The 23,097-nt window shown below is 35.9% G+C and overlaps 1 protein-coding gene and 1 long non-coding RNA gene across 2 annotated transcripts; one reads left to right on the forward strand and one right to left on the reverse strand.

Moving 5' to 3' along the window:
* Positions 1–739: 739 nt before the first annotated feature.
* Positions 740–1,630, reverse strand: LOC147519627 (uncharacterized). Its single transcript, XM_086594156.1, has one exon. The coding sequence runs from the start codon at positions 1,628–1,630 to the stop codon at positions 740–742; it is 891 nt and encodes a 296-aa protein (XP_086450282.1).
* A 10,819-nt stretch (positions 1,631–12,449) lies between these two features.
* On the forward strand, positions 12,450–13,176 carry LOC147519628 (uncharacterized). The gene is made up of 3 exons (XR_015214265.1): positions 12,450–12,768; positions 12,855–12,924; positions 13,145–13,176. It is a non-coding gene; the product is annotated as an uncharacterized LOC147519628 (long non-coding RNA).
* The last annotated feature ends 9,921 nt before the right edge of the window (positions 13,177–23,097 follow it).

A 23,097-nucleotide genomic window follows, 5' to 3' on the forward strand; every position in this document is an offset into this window, starting at 1 on the left:
ATTAAGATAGAGATGTGAGTTGAGTTCACAATTTTTGTAATCCACTTGATCCAAGTTTTCGAAAATCCCAACCTTTGCATGACTTGGAATAGAAAATCCCAATTCATAGTATCATAGGCTTGAGATATATCTAGCTTGAGAACCACAGAGCCACCATACTTCTTATTCTTCATTTCATTCATCAGTTCAGAGGCTAACCCAATGCTAGCTTGAGAGGTTCTACCGGGAACAAAACATGTTTGCTCCTTAGTGATGATTCTGTCTGCCATAGTGTTTAGCCTTATTTGTAGCAACTTTGTGATTATCTTGAAGAGAAAATTCCCCATGCAGATGGGCCTAACTGGCTGAGTTTCTTTGCATCTTTGTCCTTAGGTATCAATGCAATGAAGTTAGCATTTAACCCATTAGGTAAACATCCTTGAATGAAGAATGATTGAATAGCTGCACACACATCTTGCTTGATGATTGCCCAACATTTGAAGTAGAAATGCCCCTGAAATCCATCCGGCCCTGGAGAACTATCTGCTTTCATAGAAAAAACAGTTTTCTGAATTTCATCATAGTTGGGAATCTTTGTGAGAAAGTAATTGTCATCCTCATCGAGAACTTTGGGAATGATGTTCAGTAGCCCAAGGTCTTGGCTGACTTCCCTTTCCTAGTATTTAGCTTCATAGAAACTGATCACATGTTGCTTTATTTGCTCTTGTTCAATCAAAAGAGTGTCATCTTCTTGCATAATTTATGTTATTATCGAGGCACCCAATCTGATTTTACACATATTGTGAAAGTATGTAGAATTCCTGTCCCCTTCTTCCTCAAATTTGGTTCTACTTTTTTGTCTCAGTAGAGATGCTCTATTATCCTTAGATGCATCCAACTCTACTTCTTTCCGAATCATTTCAGCTTGTATTCCATCTTCATTGTCACTTTGATCTGCTAGCATTTGCAATCGAAGCAATTCAGCTTGAACTTTCCTAATATTTGCATCCACCAATCCAAAAACCTCAATATTCCACTTCTTGATTTCCCCTTTCAGCCGCTGTAGTTTTCTTATGACCTTGATAATAGGTGGAAGAAAGCCTTCAAAATTCTGGTTCCAGTTGTGCTTAACCATATTAAGGAATGTAGGGTGTGTACACCACATTTTATTAAACCTGAATGGTATATTTATTGGTTTTAGGACATATGGATGTGATCCAAGAAGTAGAGAGTGGTCGGATGCATATCTGGCTCCAACACTGTACTTCCATCCGGCAAACTTAAGATTCCATGCTTCATTATACAGGACTCTATCCAATTTGCTTAAAACCCTTCTAGTGCCCCACTGATTGTTACACCAAGTGTACTTAATGCCTCCCCAATTGCTTTCCATCAACTCAGTTTCATTCATAAAGTTATTAAACTCCTGCATAGCTACTTTGTTAGGCAGTCTTACTCCTTTTTTCTCTTTATTTCGCAGCACTACATTAAAGTCACCAATGACAGCCCATGGTAGGATAGTATTAATAACCTTAAGTTCCCTCCAGAGTTCTCTTCTTAAAGTAAGGGAGTAGCTTGCGTGTACCACCGACAAAATGCAGTCATTAACAAGGACTGAAATATGTTGTTCAGATGTGAACACCACCCTCATGCTTATACCAATTTTAGTAAAAATCCAAATGTTCCCTAATCTATCCTACTTGAGGAGTCATTATGAACAATATTACTTTCAAAATAGTTCATTCTAAAATCATTCAGGTAACTAGTTTCTGGCTTCACTAAAGGTTCAACCAAGCAAACTATGTCTGGGTTATGAGAAGAAATCATTTCCCTCAGTCTCTCTCTAGCATTTACTTTCACTACCCCCCCTAATATTCCAAAAAATAATCCTCATTTGGAAATTTGGCGGGAAGAACTACCTTGCACCTTGTCTGATATTTTCACACCCGAGGATTGAGCAGAGTTTGGTCCCTTACTCTTCTTCTTGTGTGTTTGTTGCTGCATATCTTTAGCTTTTATTGTGGGTTTTATTGTTCTCTCAGACGTCCTTATCGGAGGATTCTGCTTCTCAGCTTCCAAAACCTCTTCCAATTCTAACACAGAAAAGTTGTTGCTTACTTGCAGAGGTTCAACAACAACTTGTGGGGGGAAATTGTCATTAATACAACATACCATCTGTTCCTCAGGTACATGGATCTCAGAAGGTAGAATTTCTTCTTGTACTTCTATACCCTCCTAATTTTGCTTCTGGGCTGTATTTATACATTGTGCTTCAATACTTGTTGAAACTCGTTGAGTCTCAACATGTTCCTCATTTAGTACACTTGGTGCTTCCTCCTGATTTTGTATGGGTGCTGAAGTGTGAACTTCAACTATGCCTTCATTCAGATCAACTTTATTAACCATATCTTTCTCTTTCAAAAGCTCACCATCACTGGTTTGCCCTTGCTCCTTGGTTGTGCTCCCCCCAACATTTGCAATAATTATATCCTTATTTTTCCTCATTTTCTTCTTTCGTTGTCTCTTAGACATGCCAGTGTTGGCATTCTCAATGCTCACAACCAGTTCTTTCTCCTTGTTCTTGTTCAATTCTTCCTTCAGGATTCTGCATTCCGTCACCAAGTGACCTACTCGTTTGCAATGATTGCAGAACTTAGGGAGTTTGCCTGTTTCCACTTTCTGTCAGAATTTAATGTCTATGCATGCCTGCAACTTCAACCCAAATCTTTTCTGGGATTTTCTGAGTTAAATCCACATCAACTTGAACACTGGCATAGTATCCTAATTTTCTTTTTGTTGTGTTCTCATCTGTTTGGATAGGTCTCCCAACAGCTCTCTCCAGTGAAAACAATGTCTTAAGCTCCCAATATTCAAGACTGAGTCCTGGAAATCTTACCCAAACAAGGGCATTCGAATGATTCTCCTTGTTTGTGGAGAAATTTGGGGTCCATTTACTCAATCTAAGGATTTGAGAATCGAACACCCAAGTTCCTTGTGTCCAAACCTTTAGGTAGTCTGTTTCATTAGTGAAACGAAACATTATATACCCCCTTCCAAGTGGTGTAGCCTGCCACTCACTTTTTGGTTTCCAGATTTCTTTTACCTTCTCGTTCACATCTTTCATATTAAGTTTAGACACATCAAGCCTACCTACCAGCCCCAGTTTACAATATTCCAAACCCTTATCCACATCATCAGCTTGGATCGAGATGGTAGGGTACTCACCTTGACGTCCGGGAGTTGGGAGTGTTGTTGTATCAACATCTCGACCATAAGTCGCCCTGGTAACATTTGCATATGATTTCTTGGCATGTACACCATTGCTCTGAGTGCCTTGTACTTCGTCTGTATTAGTGGTGCTCCTTATAGCATTTAGTGAAGCATTCACTGGGCCTTTCTCTGGGATCGTATTTGATTTTCCATCCAAGAAACCCCAAGGGCAAAAGATGCTACCTTGTAGGTCAAGAGGTGTTTGAATGCTTTCAGAGGAAGATTTGGTCTTCACTATATCTGCATAGGAAGATTTGGGTTGTTGTTTAGTCGCCAACTTATCTGTGTTGGTCACATCTAAGCTAACATGCTCCTCTTCTTCAGTTTGCACTAATAGATCTTTGTGAATTTTATGCATTCGCTTCCTCATAAATATTTCCAGCGAACCATGACCATACTTTTGCTCAAATGCTTTTGTTATCAACTCTCCGTCCTCATCATCATTTATGTTGGGTAATTCTAGCTCTGAATCATAGGGTTTTTTTGGATTATCCATGGTTGCTACAGTAAAAAAGTGATTTTTGCTACAGTAAAAATGAAATTAACAAGCGTTTTATAAAATAGCTAACAAATGCAACTATAAACCTTTAGAGAGGCAAAGAAAAATGCTTCGGCACAGAACAAGTGGCTTCTTCTTGTAAGCTTGCAGTCCAAGGAATTCAAGGAGGGCCCAATTTTTCCATATCGGACCCCCAAAACAGAAATATATCTGTTTATATCGATATATTGGGATATTTTGGAGATTCTAACTTTTTTTTGTGAAACAGTTAAAATTTCAATATATATTAGAAATATCGCCGATATATAACGACATATGTCGGAATTATCGGTCAACAGTCAATAAAATTGGTCAAACAGTCAACAAGTCAATCGATATATATCAAATATATCGCCGATATATATCGATATATAGGAAAATGCAATATATATAGGTCAAAAAATGAATCAATATATCTCACTGAAATATCACATTATTTCCATATCGTATACCCTATATTCCGATATATATTGCCAATATATCGATATATCGGACGATATTTTCAGCCTTGATCCGTACTAGGTTTAGCTTTTGGCAGGTTGATGTTGATAGCCATGAAGGGAAGTGTGTTGGGGAAAACGATATCAATTGATCCCAACTAAAATAGCTTGAATATGAACACTCTAAACTCCAATCGAAAAATCTAAATTTTCACTACAACCAACAACCACAAACCTAAGCTATGGAATTAACTATCACAAACAAGCAATAGCAATGTAAAATAAAACATATCACAATGAGACACAAGATGTAACGTTGTTCAGTCAATGATGCCTACTTCCACAAGAGCAAATCCTTTTATAAGTGTGAGAATGAATATTACAATCACTCCGCTCAAGTCTCTCAAAATATATTAGATTTTCCTTCACTAATCTCTCTTTACAAATTTTATCTCTTTGCAAGGGTTTTCTCTCAATTTTGGTTGCTCTAAAAATTGGTTTTCTCTATTATATATCTACTTGGTAAAAAACCTAACTTCATATATATATAACGGTTCATTTTTGAACCGTTAGACCGTTAGATTTCTTCTTAAAGATGACATCAATTTTTATCTAGGTTAGAGGTTTCCAAATGAGTTAAAATTTTGTGGAGATGATCGTTATGGTGAATATATCATATCTACAAAAAATTACGTTTGAATTCATTATCTAGGTGAAGTTTTACTTACGTACTTACTTTTAACTTAAAATAAGTATGCATTTCTAAGATCGGCCCTATAAGTATGTACTTCTAAGATTCTGAAATTTCGGTGTAAAATGAAATTTCGGTGTAAAATAAAATTCCGAATCATCTCATGTCTTGGTGTCTCTCCGGGCATATTGATATTTGAGGCTTACCCACCTTATAAGATTACTCATGTCTTGGTGCCCTTTGTATAAACTCAACTTTGTATAAACTCGGACAAGAACAAAATTCAATCACATGGTGAGGGACCACACCCAACAATCTCCCCCTCCCAAACCATGAGGGGGGAATAGGGGATACCTCCACACATTCCCAAATCAATAGGAGGAGTGTGCTCCGGTAGCACAACAAACATCAAACTTGCCCTTCGGCAAAACTTTGGTCATCATATCTGACCCATTCTTGTCGGTATGGATCATCTCAATGCACAATTGCTTCTCTTCAAGGACTTTTTAATCCAATGATAACGCACATGTATGTATTTGTATCTAGAATGAAAACTTGGATTTTGCTCAAATGGATGACGCTCTGACTGTCACAAAGAACTACAAACTGTTTCTATTTTAGTCCTAGTTCATTGAAGAACATTTTCATCCATATCATCTATTTGCAACACTCAGTGGCTGCAATATACTCGGCTTCTGTAATGGAGAGGGCAGCACACTTTTGCAACTTCGATTGCCAAGAAACTGCTCCCCCTGCAAATGTAAATAGATAACCGGAAGTGGACTTCATCGAGTCAATATCACCTTCCATGTCTGCATCTGTGTAGCTTTCAAGTAAGGTCTTACTCCCACCAAAACTGAAACACATCTTGGAAGTTCCCTTGAGATATTTCAATATTCATTTAACACCTTCCCACTGTTTTTTACCCGAATTTAACAGAAATCGGCTTACAACACTAATGGCAAAAGCAATATCCGGTCTTGTACACATCATTGCATACATCAAACTGTCCACTACGGATGCATAAAGAATCTTTTGCATTTCTTTCTTCTCATGCTCACCCTTCGGACACTTATCCTTGGCCATGCGGAATTGACCAGGCCACCAAGCAGACAACTCATCAGCTTCGCTTGATTCATATTGAATCTCTTCAGCACTTTCTTAATATAGCTTTTTTGAGAAAACCACAACTTCCTACTCTTTTTGTCACGAGTGATCCGTATACCAAATATCTGATTTGCTTTACTCAAATCCTTCATCTCAAAGGACTTACGTACTCAAGTCTTTCTTCAAGTTGGATATCTTGTTAATGTTTTGGCAAACTATCAACATATCATCCCATATACAACAAGAGCACTATGAAATATCTATATGAAAACTTTTAAACAAACACACATCAGTGATCGAAAGTAGACTTCTTGTAGCCATGCATGCTTCACCATAAAGGACTCAAACTTTATGTACCATTGTCTCGGTGCAAGCTTTAAACCAAACAAACTCTAGCTTTTTTAGTTTGCATACCAAATGCTCCTTACATTTGACCTCAAAACCCTCTGGCAGATCCATGTACACATCTTCCTCAAGATCACTATGAAGAAAAGTTGTCTTGACATCTAGTTTATCAACCTTTAGGTTTATACTTGCGGCCAAACCCAATACCACCCTGATAGAAGTCATCTTAACTATCGAAGAGAAAATTTCATCAAAGTCAATACCTTTCCTCTGATCGAATTCATTCACAACAAGACAAGCTTTGTGCCTTGGATGTGAATTACTCTCTTCATGCTAGACTTTGAAAATCCACTTGTTCTTAAGAACTTTCCTTCCTTTCAGTTTCGAGTCATAGGTGTGATTCTTATGCAAAGAACTCATCTCATCTTGAATGACTTTCAACCACTTATCTTTGTATGTACCTTCAAGAGTCTCTTGATAGTACATAGGTTCTCCACCATCGGATAGTAAAACATACGTATATGATGGGTACCTGGTTGAAGCTTCTCTTTCTCTCTCGGATCTCCTCACCTCATCTTCTTATGGCTCAGGAAGATGTACTTCTTTTTGCTCAGGTGGTGGTTTATGCACTTCATCTACATCTTCTATCTCAATAGGTTAAATCCCATCATGAACAATATGATCATCATAATGAGCCTAGCTCAAACTCATGGTTCTCTGCATTCTCAACGCCTTCTCCAACTAGTTCCACAGTAGGAACTTCTGATTTTAAATCAACAAAATTATCAATGAAAGCTTCTAGCTTCTCACCATTCTCAAAGTCTTCTATTGTTTGGTATTCCAAGAACACAACATCTCAACTTCGGATTATCTTCTTGTTGATCAAATCATAAAGTTTGTAACCAAACTTTTCATCTCCATAACCCAGAAAAATGCATTGTTTGGCTTTGTCATCAAGCTTTGATCTCTCATCCTTGGGAATATGAACAAATTCTCTGCACCCAAATACCCTCAAGTATCCATAATCAATATTTCTGCTTGACCATACTCTCTCTGGATAATCACCATTCAGAGGCTTCGAAAGCATAGGTTGATCACATGTATGGCTGTGCATATTGCTTCTACCCAGTAACTCTTTGGTAACTTAGAGTGAGACAACATGTATCTCATCATCTCTACAATTGTGTTGTTCATCCTCTCGGCTATACCATTATATTGCGGTGTCTTGAGCATTGCTTACTCATAACGAATCCCATGACTTGCAATACTCTTCAAACAACCCAATGTACCCATTATCTAAACGAATACACTTCAAAGGCTTCCATGTCTCTCTTTCCACCATGTTATGGAAAGTTTTGAACACACCAAGAACTTTATCATTGGTCTTCAAACTATAAGACCATATCTTTCTTGACGCATCATTAATGAAAGTCAAGAAGTATAAAGCTCCCGTGGGACCTCACTTTCATGGGACCACATAAATCTGAGTGTACTAGCTCAATGACATTCTCCATTTCGGTGAGAATTGAAGGGAATCATTGGAAAGACACTCTATGTTGTTTTCTAACTAAACAATGAGTACATCTATTTAAATGCGTACCTTTGATGTTTGGCAAAGCTTTTTGCTTGGCAAGAACTTCCATATTTTTCTCTCCCATATGACACAATCTCTTATGACATAGTTCGGTGCAAGCTTCTTTTTGTGCCGCATTTAATTCTGTTTTACACAAACTAGCTTGTGTCTTGTAAAGCAAATAACTCTTCTTTCATTTGGCTACCACAAAGGAACATTTGTTTAATTTCCATACCTTATTACCAAACAAGCTCGTAAACCATCATCATCTAACTTTCCAACATAAATTAGGCTTAGTCAAATGTCAGAGACATGTCTTACATCTTTGAGTGTCAATGTGTAGCCAGCATTAGTTTCTATATGAACATCACCAGTACATGTAATCTTTGAGACTCCACTGTTACCCATCTTCACCTCACCACATTTGTAGGTAGTGAAGAAACTCATGTGCGGTGTGACGTGGTAGGATGCTCCGATATCTATCATACACTCTGTATCCTGACATGAGGTACTAACACAACACTCAACACAATCTGACACAATTCCTACTAGATCATCGTCTACTACTGCAATAGTATCACTACTACAAAAATGCACATATACCACGGTAGGTTAGAATGTGTATACCACTATTTTTGTAAAAACAGTGGCCAATATCTATTTACCACGGTAGAAATTAGTTTAACATTTTTTATAGTAGTTTATGCCACTGGTTTGTGAAAACCGTGGCATCTAATCTGCCATATTCCCATATACCACGGCACTACAAGCGATATCCCACTATTTATATAAAACAATGGCTTATGTTTTGACTAAAGTTATGGACCGTGGCGATAAAATCTTATGTTTTGACTAAAGCGTTGCCCTCGCTCTTTTTCCCTGCAACTTCCATTGGAATAGACTCTACATCTTTCCAAGTCCCCCACCAAAATTTACTTTTTGGAGTAACGGAAAAATGGTTCCTCACCTCTCTTTCTCTTTCTATGCTAGTTTTCCCTCCGCCACTCTCAGTTTATCCTTTCGGCCAACCCTCTGTCAACCTCTCTTCTCCAAAAATGGTTAGTTTTTAGATTTTCAATGTTAGGGTAAAAACTTTAGACTTTTTTGTTGAAAAAAAAAAGAACAATAGAAGTTGCTCATCCTCAAAATGTCCAAAATCTTTCTCTTTCGTTTCTTCAGATCAAAATATAATACAACAACTAATAAAAACCACCGAAACCCAAACTTGCAATTGTTTTTATTCTATCATCATGTTTACATGTTGGGACTTTCAATTCAATAGATTTGGTTGAGTTTTTTATGCTTTTATTTGAACAGTGACTTGGGTGTCTTTCAAATTATTGAATTATTGGATTTTGAGACAAATTTGACAGATTAATTGATTAGTAGTGCGTACTAGCTTATGTTTTAGTATAAAGATCTACCCTTTTGACTAATTCATAATTATGATCATTGGTTTATGGGAAGTAATATTGGTGAAGGAAAGAGAGGGGGATAAGTATGGCTAATACTGCTGCAGCTTGTGTCGAGAGGGTAACTAGCTTAGTGATATGATGGTTGGTTCAGATTGGTTAAACATTGAGGTATGTTTCTACATTTTGCATGATTCAAGTTTGTTTTTATTGATCACAACTCTAAATATGATCTGGCGATGATCTTATTGTGATAATTTGTGTAAATGGTTGTTAGTGGGTGGAAAAAGATAATTAACCGAGAAGAAATGAAGCCATTGTCTCTTTTTTCCATTAACATTAGTCTTTGCTAAACTAGCTCATCAAGTCCTTCACCATTTTGAAGAGATGAACATCGTTTGAATCAGAATTATTGAATGAAGAAATGCGAGACTTTGAAGAATAGTCTTGCTTGCTTACGAAAGTGTGTGTGTGTTTTGGCTTGTGGGTTTATTTAATTTCATGCTCTGTTGCACGGATTTTTTATCTTTAAATGATGGAATGATTTATTAGTTGCCTTAGGGATGGTTTAAGCGAGGGGTGTGATTGTTCAACCGCAAGCCCTTTTTATTTTATTTTTTCGACACCATTCGTAATGCTGCTTATATAGAGTAGTATCCATTATTAACTCCATGTACAAATACCTTAGTCTTAAGCTTTGTTTTTTGTACTGTATAACAGGTTCTTGTCAATCTGTGTTTTCTAAGAAGATGCACCTCAATTGCCTTGACCTACTTTTTTTGTTCTTTGAAGGCACGCATTAATAAGGGTTTAATATAAATGTCTTGTGATTGGCTAGTTCTTCTCTTTTTAAAGTGTTGAAGAAACAATCTTGACAAAAATTACCTATTATAAAGGTGTTGGATTTCTCGTTGTGTAGGGTGTAGTATGCACAATTCATATGTATGTGTATGATGATTTTGTTATCGTCTTAGTTGTCAATTTTCGTTTCTTTGGTATTGGGGTTTTGAGGATTTCCTCCGGTTGTTTCAACTCTTTGGAGGTATTATATATTGTCACTTATACTTAGGAACTGTATATGTGTCATATATGTTATGGGTTTCATATTTCATTGTGAAAGAGTGGATTTATATACATTATAAAGTCTGAAATGTTTTCGGTTACATAAGATGGCAAAGGGAGGTCCTTGACATGTACAATTAATGAGCTATTATGTGGTTTTGTGGGTCAATTGGGGTTTTGTGGACTGCTACATCATGTACACCAATACATATTCAGAAGGGTGAACCGAATGCTCAAAATTGAAGATTTATCGTAAATTAAATGGACTATTTGTGGCAGTCTTTGACAGCCCCATTACTCTACTTGTTTAGTTTTGATGTTCCTACTATATTTCAAATAGTTAGTTGTAAGTATGAACTTAGACATGGTTAATTTTTTTCTCGAACTAGTGTGCCATATATGTGATGATATCATCTTGCCATGATACTTTATATTCCATATATGGTAGGCGGTCCAAGAGAACTTTATGGTTGAGAAGCTTTTAATTGCAATCCTATAACTTCGACTTAATTTTTTGTATCTTTAGTGAGTATTAGGTTTTGGATTTCAATCCCTTTATTTGCAAATCTAATCACATGCATGTGTAGTGATATAGATAGATGCAAGCCTAAAGAAGGGGCGCCACTTACTTTTCCAATCTAGGTTTGCCTCCATATTTTATTTCATCTCTCCTTACTGAAGGTGCATATGTTGGTTTGGTTCCTATTCTATTTTAGTAGGCTTGTATGACTTTAATTTGTATCTTGGGTTTGGTTCTCTGGGGAAAAGAAAGAAAAGGGGGTGGGTAGGATAAGGAGTTGGTAAAAGAGTCTCAAAAGCTTGTGTCTTAATGGTTTCTAAACTTTGAAAGCAAGGATATTTATTCAGTTTTATTGATAGTATATGATTCACCTGATTCTCATAATCCTAGCCTATTGAGACCATAGGCTTAAGATTTTAGCGAAAAAAGAAGAGACCATAGGTTTAAATGGCTAGACGGACAGGCAGAGAGTTAGTTATTTATAGATGATTGGTTGTACACGACTACACGAGTTAAAATCTCGAATAAGTAGAAGTGAAGTGACATACTAGGTAGAATACCGATTCAAAGTTGAGAATCGGTGAGGGGATGTTACATGGTTAGAACGAGAGTGAGGAACCTATACTGCCTTCCTCATTGGAAACGGCTTAATCCATCCCCATAGATCCTTACCCGAATAGGAGAACTACGATTGGCTTGATCCCTAAATGGGTACGTAGGCAGCCACCCGGCTCAGCCGCTTCCAAAGGAAAACCCTCACCCCTTGTAGTAAGAAAATCGGTTGTTCAAGTTATTTTATTTCTAGTTAATTCTAGTACAATTCATTTGCCTACGTGTTAAGCATGATAAAAATCTTGTGAGTATGAATTATATTGAAGGCTAATGTTTTTCTTGAGAGTATGTTAATCAATGCACTTACGAGGATTTAATAAGGAAACGGTAAGTGGTATTAAGCAGCTAAAGGTATGTGTTAACCTCATCTTTTGTTTCAATTTCATTTTAAGTGGATTATTATATATTGATTCATTATCCAACGCTGGCGTTGGAGTATCTTCACAGTGCTCCCATAAGACAAGAAAAGGCGACGGGTAAATTAAGAACAATTTAACGTGAAGCGACTTTCGGATTGGCTAAAGGCGGTTCTTTCAGCTCTTTCTTGTTTATAAATTTATTCATTTAAGTTGTTTTGTAATAATTTAGTATTTCTTTATTGTCTTTAATAATGAATCCATATTAGGATGCATCAATTAGTTATAAAGTATGACATGGATTAGCGTCAATTGGGAAAGACCGATCTGGGGTATGAGATTTGTTTGGCAGCGCCTGACTACTTGATTTAACTGGCATTTGTCGAGATGGTTAAGTAGCCGGTGCCACGAATCAATATCTTTAGTAGTTGGGTTTATGGTTGAGGTTTTAATATAATAAATGGAAGTGTATTATTTAATTTTCAGGTTAGGACAGGTTGTAGATTTATGAAAGGTTAGAAATCTGAGAGGAGACTCACCGAATTTTTATTTTTTTTTATTTTTTTTTAGAACGCGATGTTCAGAGGGGGTTTTATATTTTAGTTATAGTTTGGACTTGTGTGAATCAAACCCGCTCACGTCTTGGTTTATTAGATTGTTGAATATTCAGATTAAGCTCTTTTACCTGAATATTCAATTGTCTGAAAAACCGGGACATTACAGTTTGTAACAAACCTTGCTCACTTAGGACTAATAACTTTGGTTGATTTATATTGTTTAGGAATACGTTTATATTTTAATTTCTTTTGTCGGCAGCTTTGTTGGTTGTTCGTGAACATTTGGATGTGGACAAAATGGTTATGGTAAATTATTGTTTACTTCTATTTTGGTGACCTATTTACTTTATTTTGTTTAAACTAATGTTGCATTGGGTTGGTATGTTTTTCAGGTGGCTCAAGTTCAACTCACTGGAGCATACTCTTTTAGTTGTCAGGTGTTGGATAACCTACATCATAAAGGTTAGTTTATATATACATGTCCTAGTGTTGCTCATAATTCTTACCCAATCAAAGACCATGACTTTGCTAGAAGCTTATAACTACTTCAGTCGCTTAAGTATTTAACTCATAGCTGATTGGTCATTGGTAGTGTGTTAGTTCCCTGATTTATGGTGGTATTTCTAGTTCAGTTTTTTTGTACCAAGGAGATATTCATTTTCTTTGTGTTTTCATTTTTCAGCACTTCCACAATTTACAAGTGCCTTTACAAATAAGTTCCCCATCATATTTGACAAGTGTTGTTTTTTTTTATTACTTGTCTTCCTTTCTCTTGCATATATATTTGAGAAATTTCATAAAAAAACATTCTATATGGCCATTATGTAATCTTGAAGGTGAGGTTTGTAATTGGGCATGGTTACTTAGAGCTCCTTAAGATTGATAAGCGACTACACCTTAGTTGTTTCGTTCTTACTTTTCAGTTATGACCTTTGATGGGATCATGTTTTGTATATGTGGACAATCAGTTGTACTGCATTTGCGTTTAAACTAAGGTTCACTAATTCACTTGTATGTATATCTTAATTGGACTTATTAAATGGGATAGATGGTTGCGCAAACGAAGTGCTCTCTCTCTCTCTCCCCATATACATGTTCCCCTTATAAAGGTATTAGTGACCCATGCCAAGCACTACAAACATTGTATTTTAGTCCAAATAGGACAATATATTTCTTTATACATTTCAACCTTGAGATGGAGTAGACTATTGCGAAGTACTAGTGCAAGGTTGCATATTGGGGGGGTAGTTGCATTATTTTTCATTATATTACTTGTCGGGTACATATAGGGCACGCATTACCAACTGGTGATACAGAGTGGGTATTATGTAACGAAGTTTATGACGATGGAAATAATGGAAGCTTGTTTAGATAATTTTTTTAGGGTATTTTAGACTTTGGTCCTACGCATAGTTGGTTTATTATCTCTATTTTGTGTTACTCTTCATTATTTAGTTATTATATACTTTTTTATCTTTGATCGCGGATGACAAATCTATCCCTCAAAGAGACATACACACAAGAGGAACTTGATGTTGTTCGACTTGAAATTCTTAGATTCATCCAAAGATAATGGAGCATTCGAGCCAAGCGTCGAAGTCTTAGCTAGGTTTTGACCCTTTCCAGGTTAAGGTGTGGTGCTTGGGTCTCACCATTTTTTTTGATATTTTAGATAGAACAAATAGATTGCTTTTTTTATTGATGCAACAAGTTAGGTCATTATTATTTTGATATAACAAGTAAATTTGGATGTTTTTTTCATTATTGATGACTCAAAAAAGTTCAAAATTCTTTTAGCAATTCAATGTCTTTGTGTTGGATGTGTAAATTTATTTCTTTTGTTTGTGTTGCACTATGAATTGTTTATTTGAGCAATGTGTTTTTAAATCCAGTGTGGATATATATGGTGAAAATGGGCAGGTTGCAGGTTGAATGAATATGATTAGAATCAAATAATTAGGGGTTTTTATTTAAAAAAAATAAAGACTATAAACCACGATTTGATAAGAACCGAGGTATAAGCAGTTTATATAACCCACGGTTTGTAATGACTATACACCACGGTTTGATAAGAACCGAGGTATAATCAGTTTATATAACCCACGGTTTGTATCCAACCGTCGTATATATCATCACTATTTCCCACGGTTTGTAAATATAAGAGCAAACTTTTTGGACTATTAACCACGGTTTGTAAATCCTAATACCACTGTTTTACTCAAAACCGTGGTATATAAGAGATACTTTTCCCCACGGTTTTGTTAGAAGTATTTGTCACGGTGGTTGTTACCACGGTATGAAAACAATGGCTAAAGGCTTTTTACCACTGTAAATAACAGTGGTATATGAGCTTTTCTGTAGTAGTGTATCTCAGCTTGTGCTTCCATTCTTATTTATCTCATGTCTTTATGTACATAGTTATTTTTCGCATCCCTCTTCAGTGTTCTATATTCATATCTGAAGTGACCCTTGGTGGCATAATATTAACATTATCTCTCTTTCTTAGGAGTTCTAGATTCACCCATAGACTTTCTTCTGTCATCATCTCTAGAATGAGGTGATTTTCTACTCCTGCCTCTCCCCCACTTTTTTGTAACAAGAATCTCTAAGTGAGAGGAGCTACTTCATGAACCCCTTCTTGTCTCCTCATTAAACAATGCACCGGTAATCATTTCCATTTAAACGATTTCATCCTTAGCGGCTTCGCCAAGAGAAACTGCCAAAGTCTCTCAACTATTGGGTAGAGAGTTCAATAGTAACAAAGCCTCAACTTCGTCACCCATATGAATCTTCATTAAATGCAACTTATTAATGATATTTTGTACTTCATTAAGATGCTCAGACATTGAAGAACTTTATTTGTATTTCAAGTTAGCAAACTTCTTAATGAGTAATACTTTATTTCGGCAGACTTTCTCTCATAGAAGTCGTCGAGTGTCTTCCACAAGCTAAAAGCAGTAGTCTCTTAGGATACATGGTGGAATACACTATCGTCAATCCACTGTTGAATGTACCAAATAGTTTTTTCTATCAAACTTGCTCTACTCGGCTACGGATAATGCATCCAGTTTTACTCTTCTATTCTCAATAGGTTGTGCCAAGTCATTGCAATAAAACAAGTCTTACATCTTAGCTTTTCAAATAGTGTAGTTACTTCTATTTATACTAGTCATGTGAGTGTTTATAGAATGATCCATCTCAACAAACTATTTCAACTCAAACCTCCTCTAATAAATTTAGTCAAACACCTTTCAAGTATGATTTGGAATAACAATATTTGTGATTGATCTAACCACGGCTCTGATACCACTTGTTGAAGTAAAACGATACCAATCGATCTCCACTAAGATAGCTTGAATATGAATACTCTCAACTCCAATCGAAAAATATAAATTTTTACTACAACCAACAACTACAAACCTAAGCTATGGAATTAATTATCACAAACAAGTAATAACAATGTAAAGTAAAACATGCCACAATGAGACACAAGATGTAACGTGGTTCGGCCAATGATACTTACTTCTACAAGAACAAATCTTTTTATAAGTGTGCGAAGAAAGATTACAATCACTCTTCTAAAGTTCTCCAAACCTACTAGATCTCTCTTCACTAATCTCTCCTTACAAATTTTATCTCTTTGGGCAAGGATTTTCTCTCAATTTTGGTTGCTTTCAAAATTGGTTTTCTCTCTTGTATATTTATTGGGTAAAAAACCTTAACTTCATATATATAGAATTCTGAAATTTCGGTGTAAAACAAAATTCTTAATCATCTCGATTTATCTGCGAAAAACCAGAATTATGGGTAAAGGGCCCCCTTTTGTGAACAAATCCACCTAAGACTAATGTCTACCGCTGATGTCGTAGGTCACTCTTAAGGCTCGTTTGGCAAGAACAACTTATCTTTGTACTAGGTGGTACTTAGCCAAATTTGAGTATCCAATTCTCGTGGTTCATGTCGGAGATGATCAATAACACAAGTTGTTTGGTTCTTGCCTACTCTTCCTCAAAACTTATTGCACGTAAACACACAAAATAATCATGAAAAACTTCAAATAGAAAACCCAATACAATGTAATCTTAAAACATATTGTTAATCAAACTCCCAAATTAATATACCAAAACAACCACATATATATTTCTATTTTCTTGAAAGAAATTTACAAAGAAATATTACATAAACTTCTTTAGTAGCAACAATTTGGAAATCGCAAAAATCAAGTGGGTTTCATTTTGTATCTTCAAAATTGGAGAAATCAAGAGATGATATGAGTAGAGATGTTCAAATTTGAGAAAATAGAGATTTTGTGTGATGAAAAGCGGTGGGTTTTGCTTTGAGATATTGCACTTTTATTTTTTGTTTAAGTAAGAGAAACAAGGTGTGGAGAGAAGATGGTGGTGGGGGGGGAATAAATTGTTGAAGTGGTGTGCGGCTGTGTTTTCTCATTTTTTTTTTTATTTGTCGGTCCTTTTCTTATTTATTATGATGTAGATTGAAATCCAACCTTTTCCAATGGATACCGTTATTCATACTTTTGTGGTTGGGCCAACCAACTAGTAGCTTAAGGTCTACAGGTTTGGGCTCAAAAAATAGGAACCAAACATAAAAATCGGGATAGTGCACCCTAACCCATGAATGGGTTGGGCAATACAGGCTACCAAACAGGGCCTAACCAAAGCAATTCCAAGGGCGTGCGCTCTTTGTATAAAGTATAAACTCAACCAGACAGTAAAGATATTCAATCACATGGTGAGAGACCACACCCAACAATGTGTTCCTTACTTTTATCTCATTGACCCCTTCAAGGCTTCAAGCATTTGCATGGACTTCGGGGATTGGACCAGAGAGCTTGCTGGAGGATCTAGAGCCATACATGACAAGTGATACGAAGGACCGCGAAGGAGCTCCCAGACTTTTGTGGCCATCATATTGTCTTGATTTATGAGTGATATCTGTTACTTTGTTTTAGACTTTTTAGTATGGTCTGGTAGTGCTTGAACTTGTTTGGATGGGAAATTCTTTATGAAGGAAACCAACCAAAATATAAAACTTAATCACAACAATGTTCACACTTCACATCTATAATCCAACTATTGTTTAATTTATAGGATTTTCAGATTTTGAATCTTACTTTTGCATTACTTTCCACCACCGCTAGACCTCAACTCCTCATTTGGCCAATCTTATATTTGGCCAGACTATCAGAGGCTTAGAGCATGATAGTTCCTTGTGTAGTGACCAGATTTGCTGTGGATTGGACGTGTGCAAAGTGCAATATAATTAAAGTACCCGCTATGGGCACTTACCATTTTATGTTGAATGGACCCAAAAAAAAAATTATTATTATAAATTTGTCATTGACTGAAAAATCATGTTTTGTGTCGAGCACTCTTCTAATTAAATCAAGGTGACCTGCACTCTTCTAATTAAATCAAGGTGACCTAGTGCAACCTTCTATTGCCCTTATCCATTTTCCCATCATCATCATACACCTACTTCGCTAAGGTGATTTAATCTGTCACTCATCAAATTGCATTAGGTAGCTTCTGACTCAAGCCCGACAACTAAGTCCAACAACAATAGCCCAATACCACCTTTCCCCACCTCAACGCATACCGGCTACCATTTTTTTTCAAACATTTTTAGCTGGTATCATCTCTTCTTGAGATTGAACCTAAAAAAAAACTTTGAGTTTTCTGTTGTGTTCATACTTCGAGTGTTGAGTTGTGAATCAACAATGAGAATTGAAGTTGGCGACTTCACCCAATTCGAGTCTTGTCCCATTTGAATATATACTCAAATTTGGTTGGGTTGATTAAACTTGATTAAGTTGATTAAATTTGATTGGGTAGAAGATTAGGTTAATTAAACTTGATTGGGGTGGAATATTAGGTTGATTAAACTTGATGATTTCAAACTTAATATTTTTTTGGAGTTTGGGTGGAATATTGGGTTGATTAAACTTGAGTTTGAGTTTTCCCAAGTTTGATGAAGTCGTTTCGAGTTTGAGTTCGAGTTTGGGTTGATTAAGTGGAAGTTGATTTTTAAAATGAACATCGTGACAAACAAACCGAATTTTTTAAGTCAAAACAACTCAGCCATGTCACCCAAGAGAGTCCCCAAACGACCCCGCCATGTTGTCCTGGAGACTACCCAAACGATCCCGCCATATCGTCTAGCTAAAAACCAAGAGTTTTGTCTCAAAAGACACGTGCAAACCACTTGAGTGTACACTCAAACTACATAATGAGGTCGTTTGAGTGTACATTCAAACTACATGGCGAGATCGTTTGAGTGTACACTCAAACGACATGGATAAACTGTTTGAGTATATACTCAAATGACATGGCGAGACTGTTTGAGTGTACACTCAAATGACTCGAGAGTTTCATTATGGCGAGACCGGCCGGTTGGATTGGTTGTTGGGTCTGGACTTTGATGGCAAACTTGTAATATGGTAAATTTGTAATATATATATATAATAAAACAGCTTGGTCTTTTTTATGTTGGTATATCAAGCGGCTGTGGAGAAAACAGTTTTGGAAGATCCTACGGTAGACAATTCTTTTTCTTCTAAGACTCCGGAAAAAAAAATCCTACTTTACAATAAAAACACAAAAAAACCAAATAGAGTCCTGAGTCCTATTAAATACCACCAAATTGAGTCCTATATACTTACTATAAAAAATATTCGCTAAGAAATATCAAAGCCCTATCACATTTATTGTATGTAGTTTTCCTTATTTATTTTTTCCTTTCTGTAAAATAAACATGGGTTTTGTTTTCTTTATTGCAGTCTTTGGGCACTTATAATTCAATTAGAACTTATGGATTCACGGGTCTAACCGCGTTAGAATTAACTGGCAATGATAGACCTGGACTACTTTCTGAGGTATTCGCGGTTCTAGCTTACTTGCAATGTAATATAGTTGAAGCAAAGGTGTGGACTTACTTCTTCTGTATTTTTAAAGCATTAAGTGTGCGTTGTTGTTATTCTTATACGATTTATTTTGTCATCACAGGGATCAATCAACAAGGATTGTTAGCAGATGTAACTTGAACATTTCATGATGAGAATGGATTGAATGTTACAAGAGCATAAATATCAACGACAAGCAGCGATATGGCTCTAAATGTGTTTTATGTAACAGATGCAGCTGGTAATGCTTTGGATGCCAAGACAATTGAGGGAGTGAGACAGAATCGGACTAAACAATCTAATTGTCAAGGAGCCATTGACAGTTTGCAGTAAAGAGAATGATACACAATCAGCAGGGGTTGGTGGAGCCATGTTGTTATCTTTGGGAAGTTTAGTGAGAAGGAATCTATACAATTTGGGATTGATTAGATCCTATTCTTAAATGTGAACGCCCTTGTAAAAAAAGTGGAAAAGACATAGTACATACATGGGAGGTGGTCTTTGGGTTGAGGAAGGTAGGACGCTGGAGTAGGCAGTTGAGTTCTCAAGGGAAGGAAGAGATAGATAAAAAATAAAAAAGGACAGGTTCCGTATCTTTATTTATCAATAGTGCCTGGTAACAAGTTCTTATATTAAGATTTTGATACAACCAAAAGGACTATGAAAAAGGACATATAAAAGGGGACTTAACCTCGGTAAAGTATATAGTTATCCCACCTTTGGATTGATCTCTCAGGATGGATCCAAGAGTAGTGCTCTAACCATACAGGAGGAGGAAAAAGATGGCTCCATCTAATTCATTCCTATTTGTCTTGATCTACCCCTAAGCTTGAGAGATAGAATCTATTCTAATATATCCTAGCTGTCTATAACACTACAGGAGAAAGAGAGACCTAGAATAGAGGATAGAATGAGTTAACGCTCGGGATACCCTCTAACGGTGAGGCAAGGGGAGCCCTTCACGATTTTATTTTGCTACAATTGTAACTCAAGTAACTCAATTACAAACTACAACCTGGTGCACAAATTACGAACTATCTTCAACATTTTTAATCCATCAAAAGAACAAGTGACAGATATTATATTAATGCCTCGTTCATGTATCCTATATTATATTATTAATACACAATTTTTCTGCAGGTGACAGATTACGGGTTGCATCTATTAGAGCAGTTCCTCATAGAATCTAAAAACAAAACTCTAGAAGACTTTCCCCCGATGCCACGACCACTCAAAAAATGGAACAAAGGGATTGGAAATAGACTAATTTGGGAGCAACGCCAACTCCAGTTTGATTTACAAGATAGACAAATCAACCGTAACATTGATCGTCTTAACAATGAGCAACGTCATGCGTTTGATACCATGGTTGATTCAGTCATGCAAAATGCAGGGGGAATTTTCTTCTTAAATGGAGCTGCAGGTAGAGGAAAGACATTTGTACGTGTATAATACGATTGCAGCTAAATGTCGTCATCTAGGACATATTGTGATTGCAGTTGCCTCATCTGGTATTGCGTCGCTTTTATTAGATAGTGGTAGAACAACTCATTCAACTTTTTCTATTTCTTTTGATGTGTTGGAGAACTCTATGTGCGGCTTCAAAAAGAATTCGCTCCAAGCGGTTGTTTAAAGAAACAAACCGATAATTTGGGATGAAGTCTCGATGCAGCATAGGTTTTGTATTGAAGCAGTCGACCGTTACTCTGAGATGTTTGTAACAATGAAAGACCATTTGGTGGAATCACTGTTGTTCTAGGCGGTGACTTCAGACAAATTCTACGGATTATGTACCATAAGGTGAACGTGAGGATATTGTAGGTGCATCACTGAGAAGGTTTTTGCTCTGGAAACACGTCAATGTTTTATCTTTGGTGCAAAATATGATATTAGACAATGACTTGCTAGAGAACGTGTTGTTCTCCAAATTCTTGATGGAGGTATTACTTAATTTCTTGAAAAAAATATGCTTTTTGCTGACCATTTTAAATTATACACAATCACTCATCTCATATGCTCTCATTTGAAATTTTCAGGTTGGAATGAAACCAGAAGAAAGTGTTCAATTGCCGCCAGAGATTCAAAATTGTAGCAATCTTCATGACTTGTTAAATAATGTATATCCCGATTAGGGCAGGGCAGGGATCGGTTCAGGTTCGAGTTCGGGTTCGGATACTGTGAAATTATTCGGAACCAGGTGTTTAGCCATGGTCAACTATATGTGGCGTTATCAAGATGCACTTCTTCAAAATGAATCAGTGTCATCCTCCCTTCTGATTCTTCAAACCACACAACTAATATCGTGTATCCTGAAGTCCTGCTTTAGTTTGAGAGAATGTGTATTTCGTAACTTTTGAGCTTTGATGTTTATTTCTTGCTAGATGGAGGAATTTGTTTTTTGGATATTTTTTGATAAAAAAAATACAATATTTGATAGGATAATGACTTCTTAAATTTTCTGATAAATGAATGAATTTGATGCATATGTTTATATAACAAAGGTCATCCTAATCCAAAACAATCTAAGTAGCATACATCCTCCATAAGCACTCAATATTAATTTTGTAAATAATAGTTATTAGATTTTTGTGTTTCTTTTGCAGCTTTTAATTTAATTAATAAAAAAATGAATAACATTATGACTCGAGTGGCGTAGCCACGGGTTAATTTCTAGTATATATAGCCACATTATAGACACATTTTTGACATACAAATGAATTAAGGCCTAGTTTTTTGTGGAGATGATCTCCCCACCATGAAGATCATTCTCACAAAAAATCATAATATTTGGATATGTCTAACCATGTAAAAATTAGTGTTCATTTGTGTTTATTTTTTAACTTTTCATCTAACGGTCTAAAAGTTTTGTAAGCATGTTCTAATGTTAGACTTCTTTGAATGAGCTAAATTTTTGTGAGCATGTTCGCTATGGTGGGGAGATGATATCTACAAAAAATCAGCCCTTAATTCAACTTTTAAGTCCATGATTTTGCTTGAATTAATTTACAATGTGGCTATAATGTGCACATAAGAATGTGCCTCTATCCCTCCCCTATATATATATATATATATATATTATTATTATTATTATTTTATTTTTTTTGGGTTGCCCATTCCAATTTGACGAGTGCCCAATAGAGGACCCTTGGCTAAATGCAGGAGTGCATGGGGCTGTTACCACAATAATAAATAAGATTTAGCTCACTTACGTACCAAGACACATCGCTACCCAATTAAAATGCTACTTCAGCCACATCCTCTGCGTTCAAAATTGTTACTTTAAAATTGGCTAATTTGTACAGTCTCTTAAGTGGTGATCCACTCAATATTGGTGATACTACATATGAACATTACGTATTTGAAAAAAACTTAGTTCATGTTTTAAACGGAACGTCTCAGGAAAAAAAAAAAAAAAAAAAAAAAAAAAAAAAAAAAAAACAAAAAAAAAAAAAAAAAAAAAATAGAAAAGAAGCGGGGCATAAAAAACGGGTTTAAAACATATAATTTTATAAAAAAACGGTAAAACCGATGAAAAGAATATAATAGATAAAAGAAATGTTTTTATAAGAGTGGAAAAAATAATTGACACATAAAATAAAAATAATACAAATGAAAGAAAATTCAAATACATGAAAGTATCAAATTATCATTACTCATCCAAATACTAGAAGTTTTAGATTCAGTACCAAAACACGACTCTAAATAAGATACTA

This window comes from Coptis chinensis, chromosome 2, assembly GCF_015680905.1.
Source record: "Coptis chinensis isolate HL-2020 chromosome 2, ASM1568090v1, whole genome shotgun sequence".
Classification (NCBI taxonomy): domain Eukaryota; kingdom Viridiplantae; phylum Streptophyta; class Magnoliopsida; order Ranunculales; family Ranunculaceae; genus Coptis; species Coptis chinensis.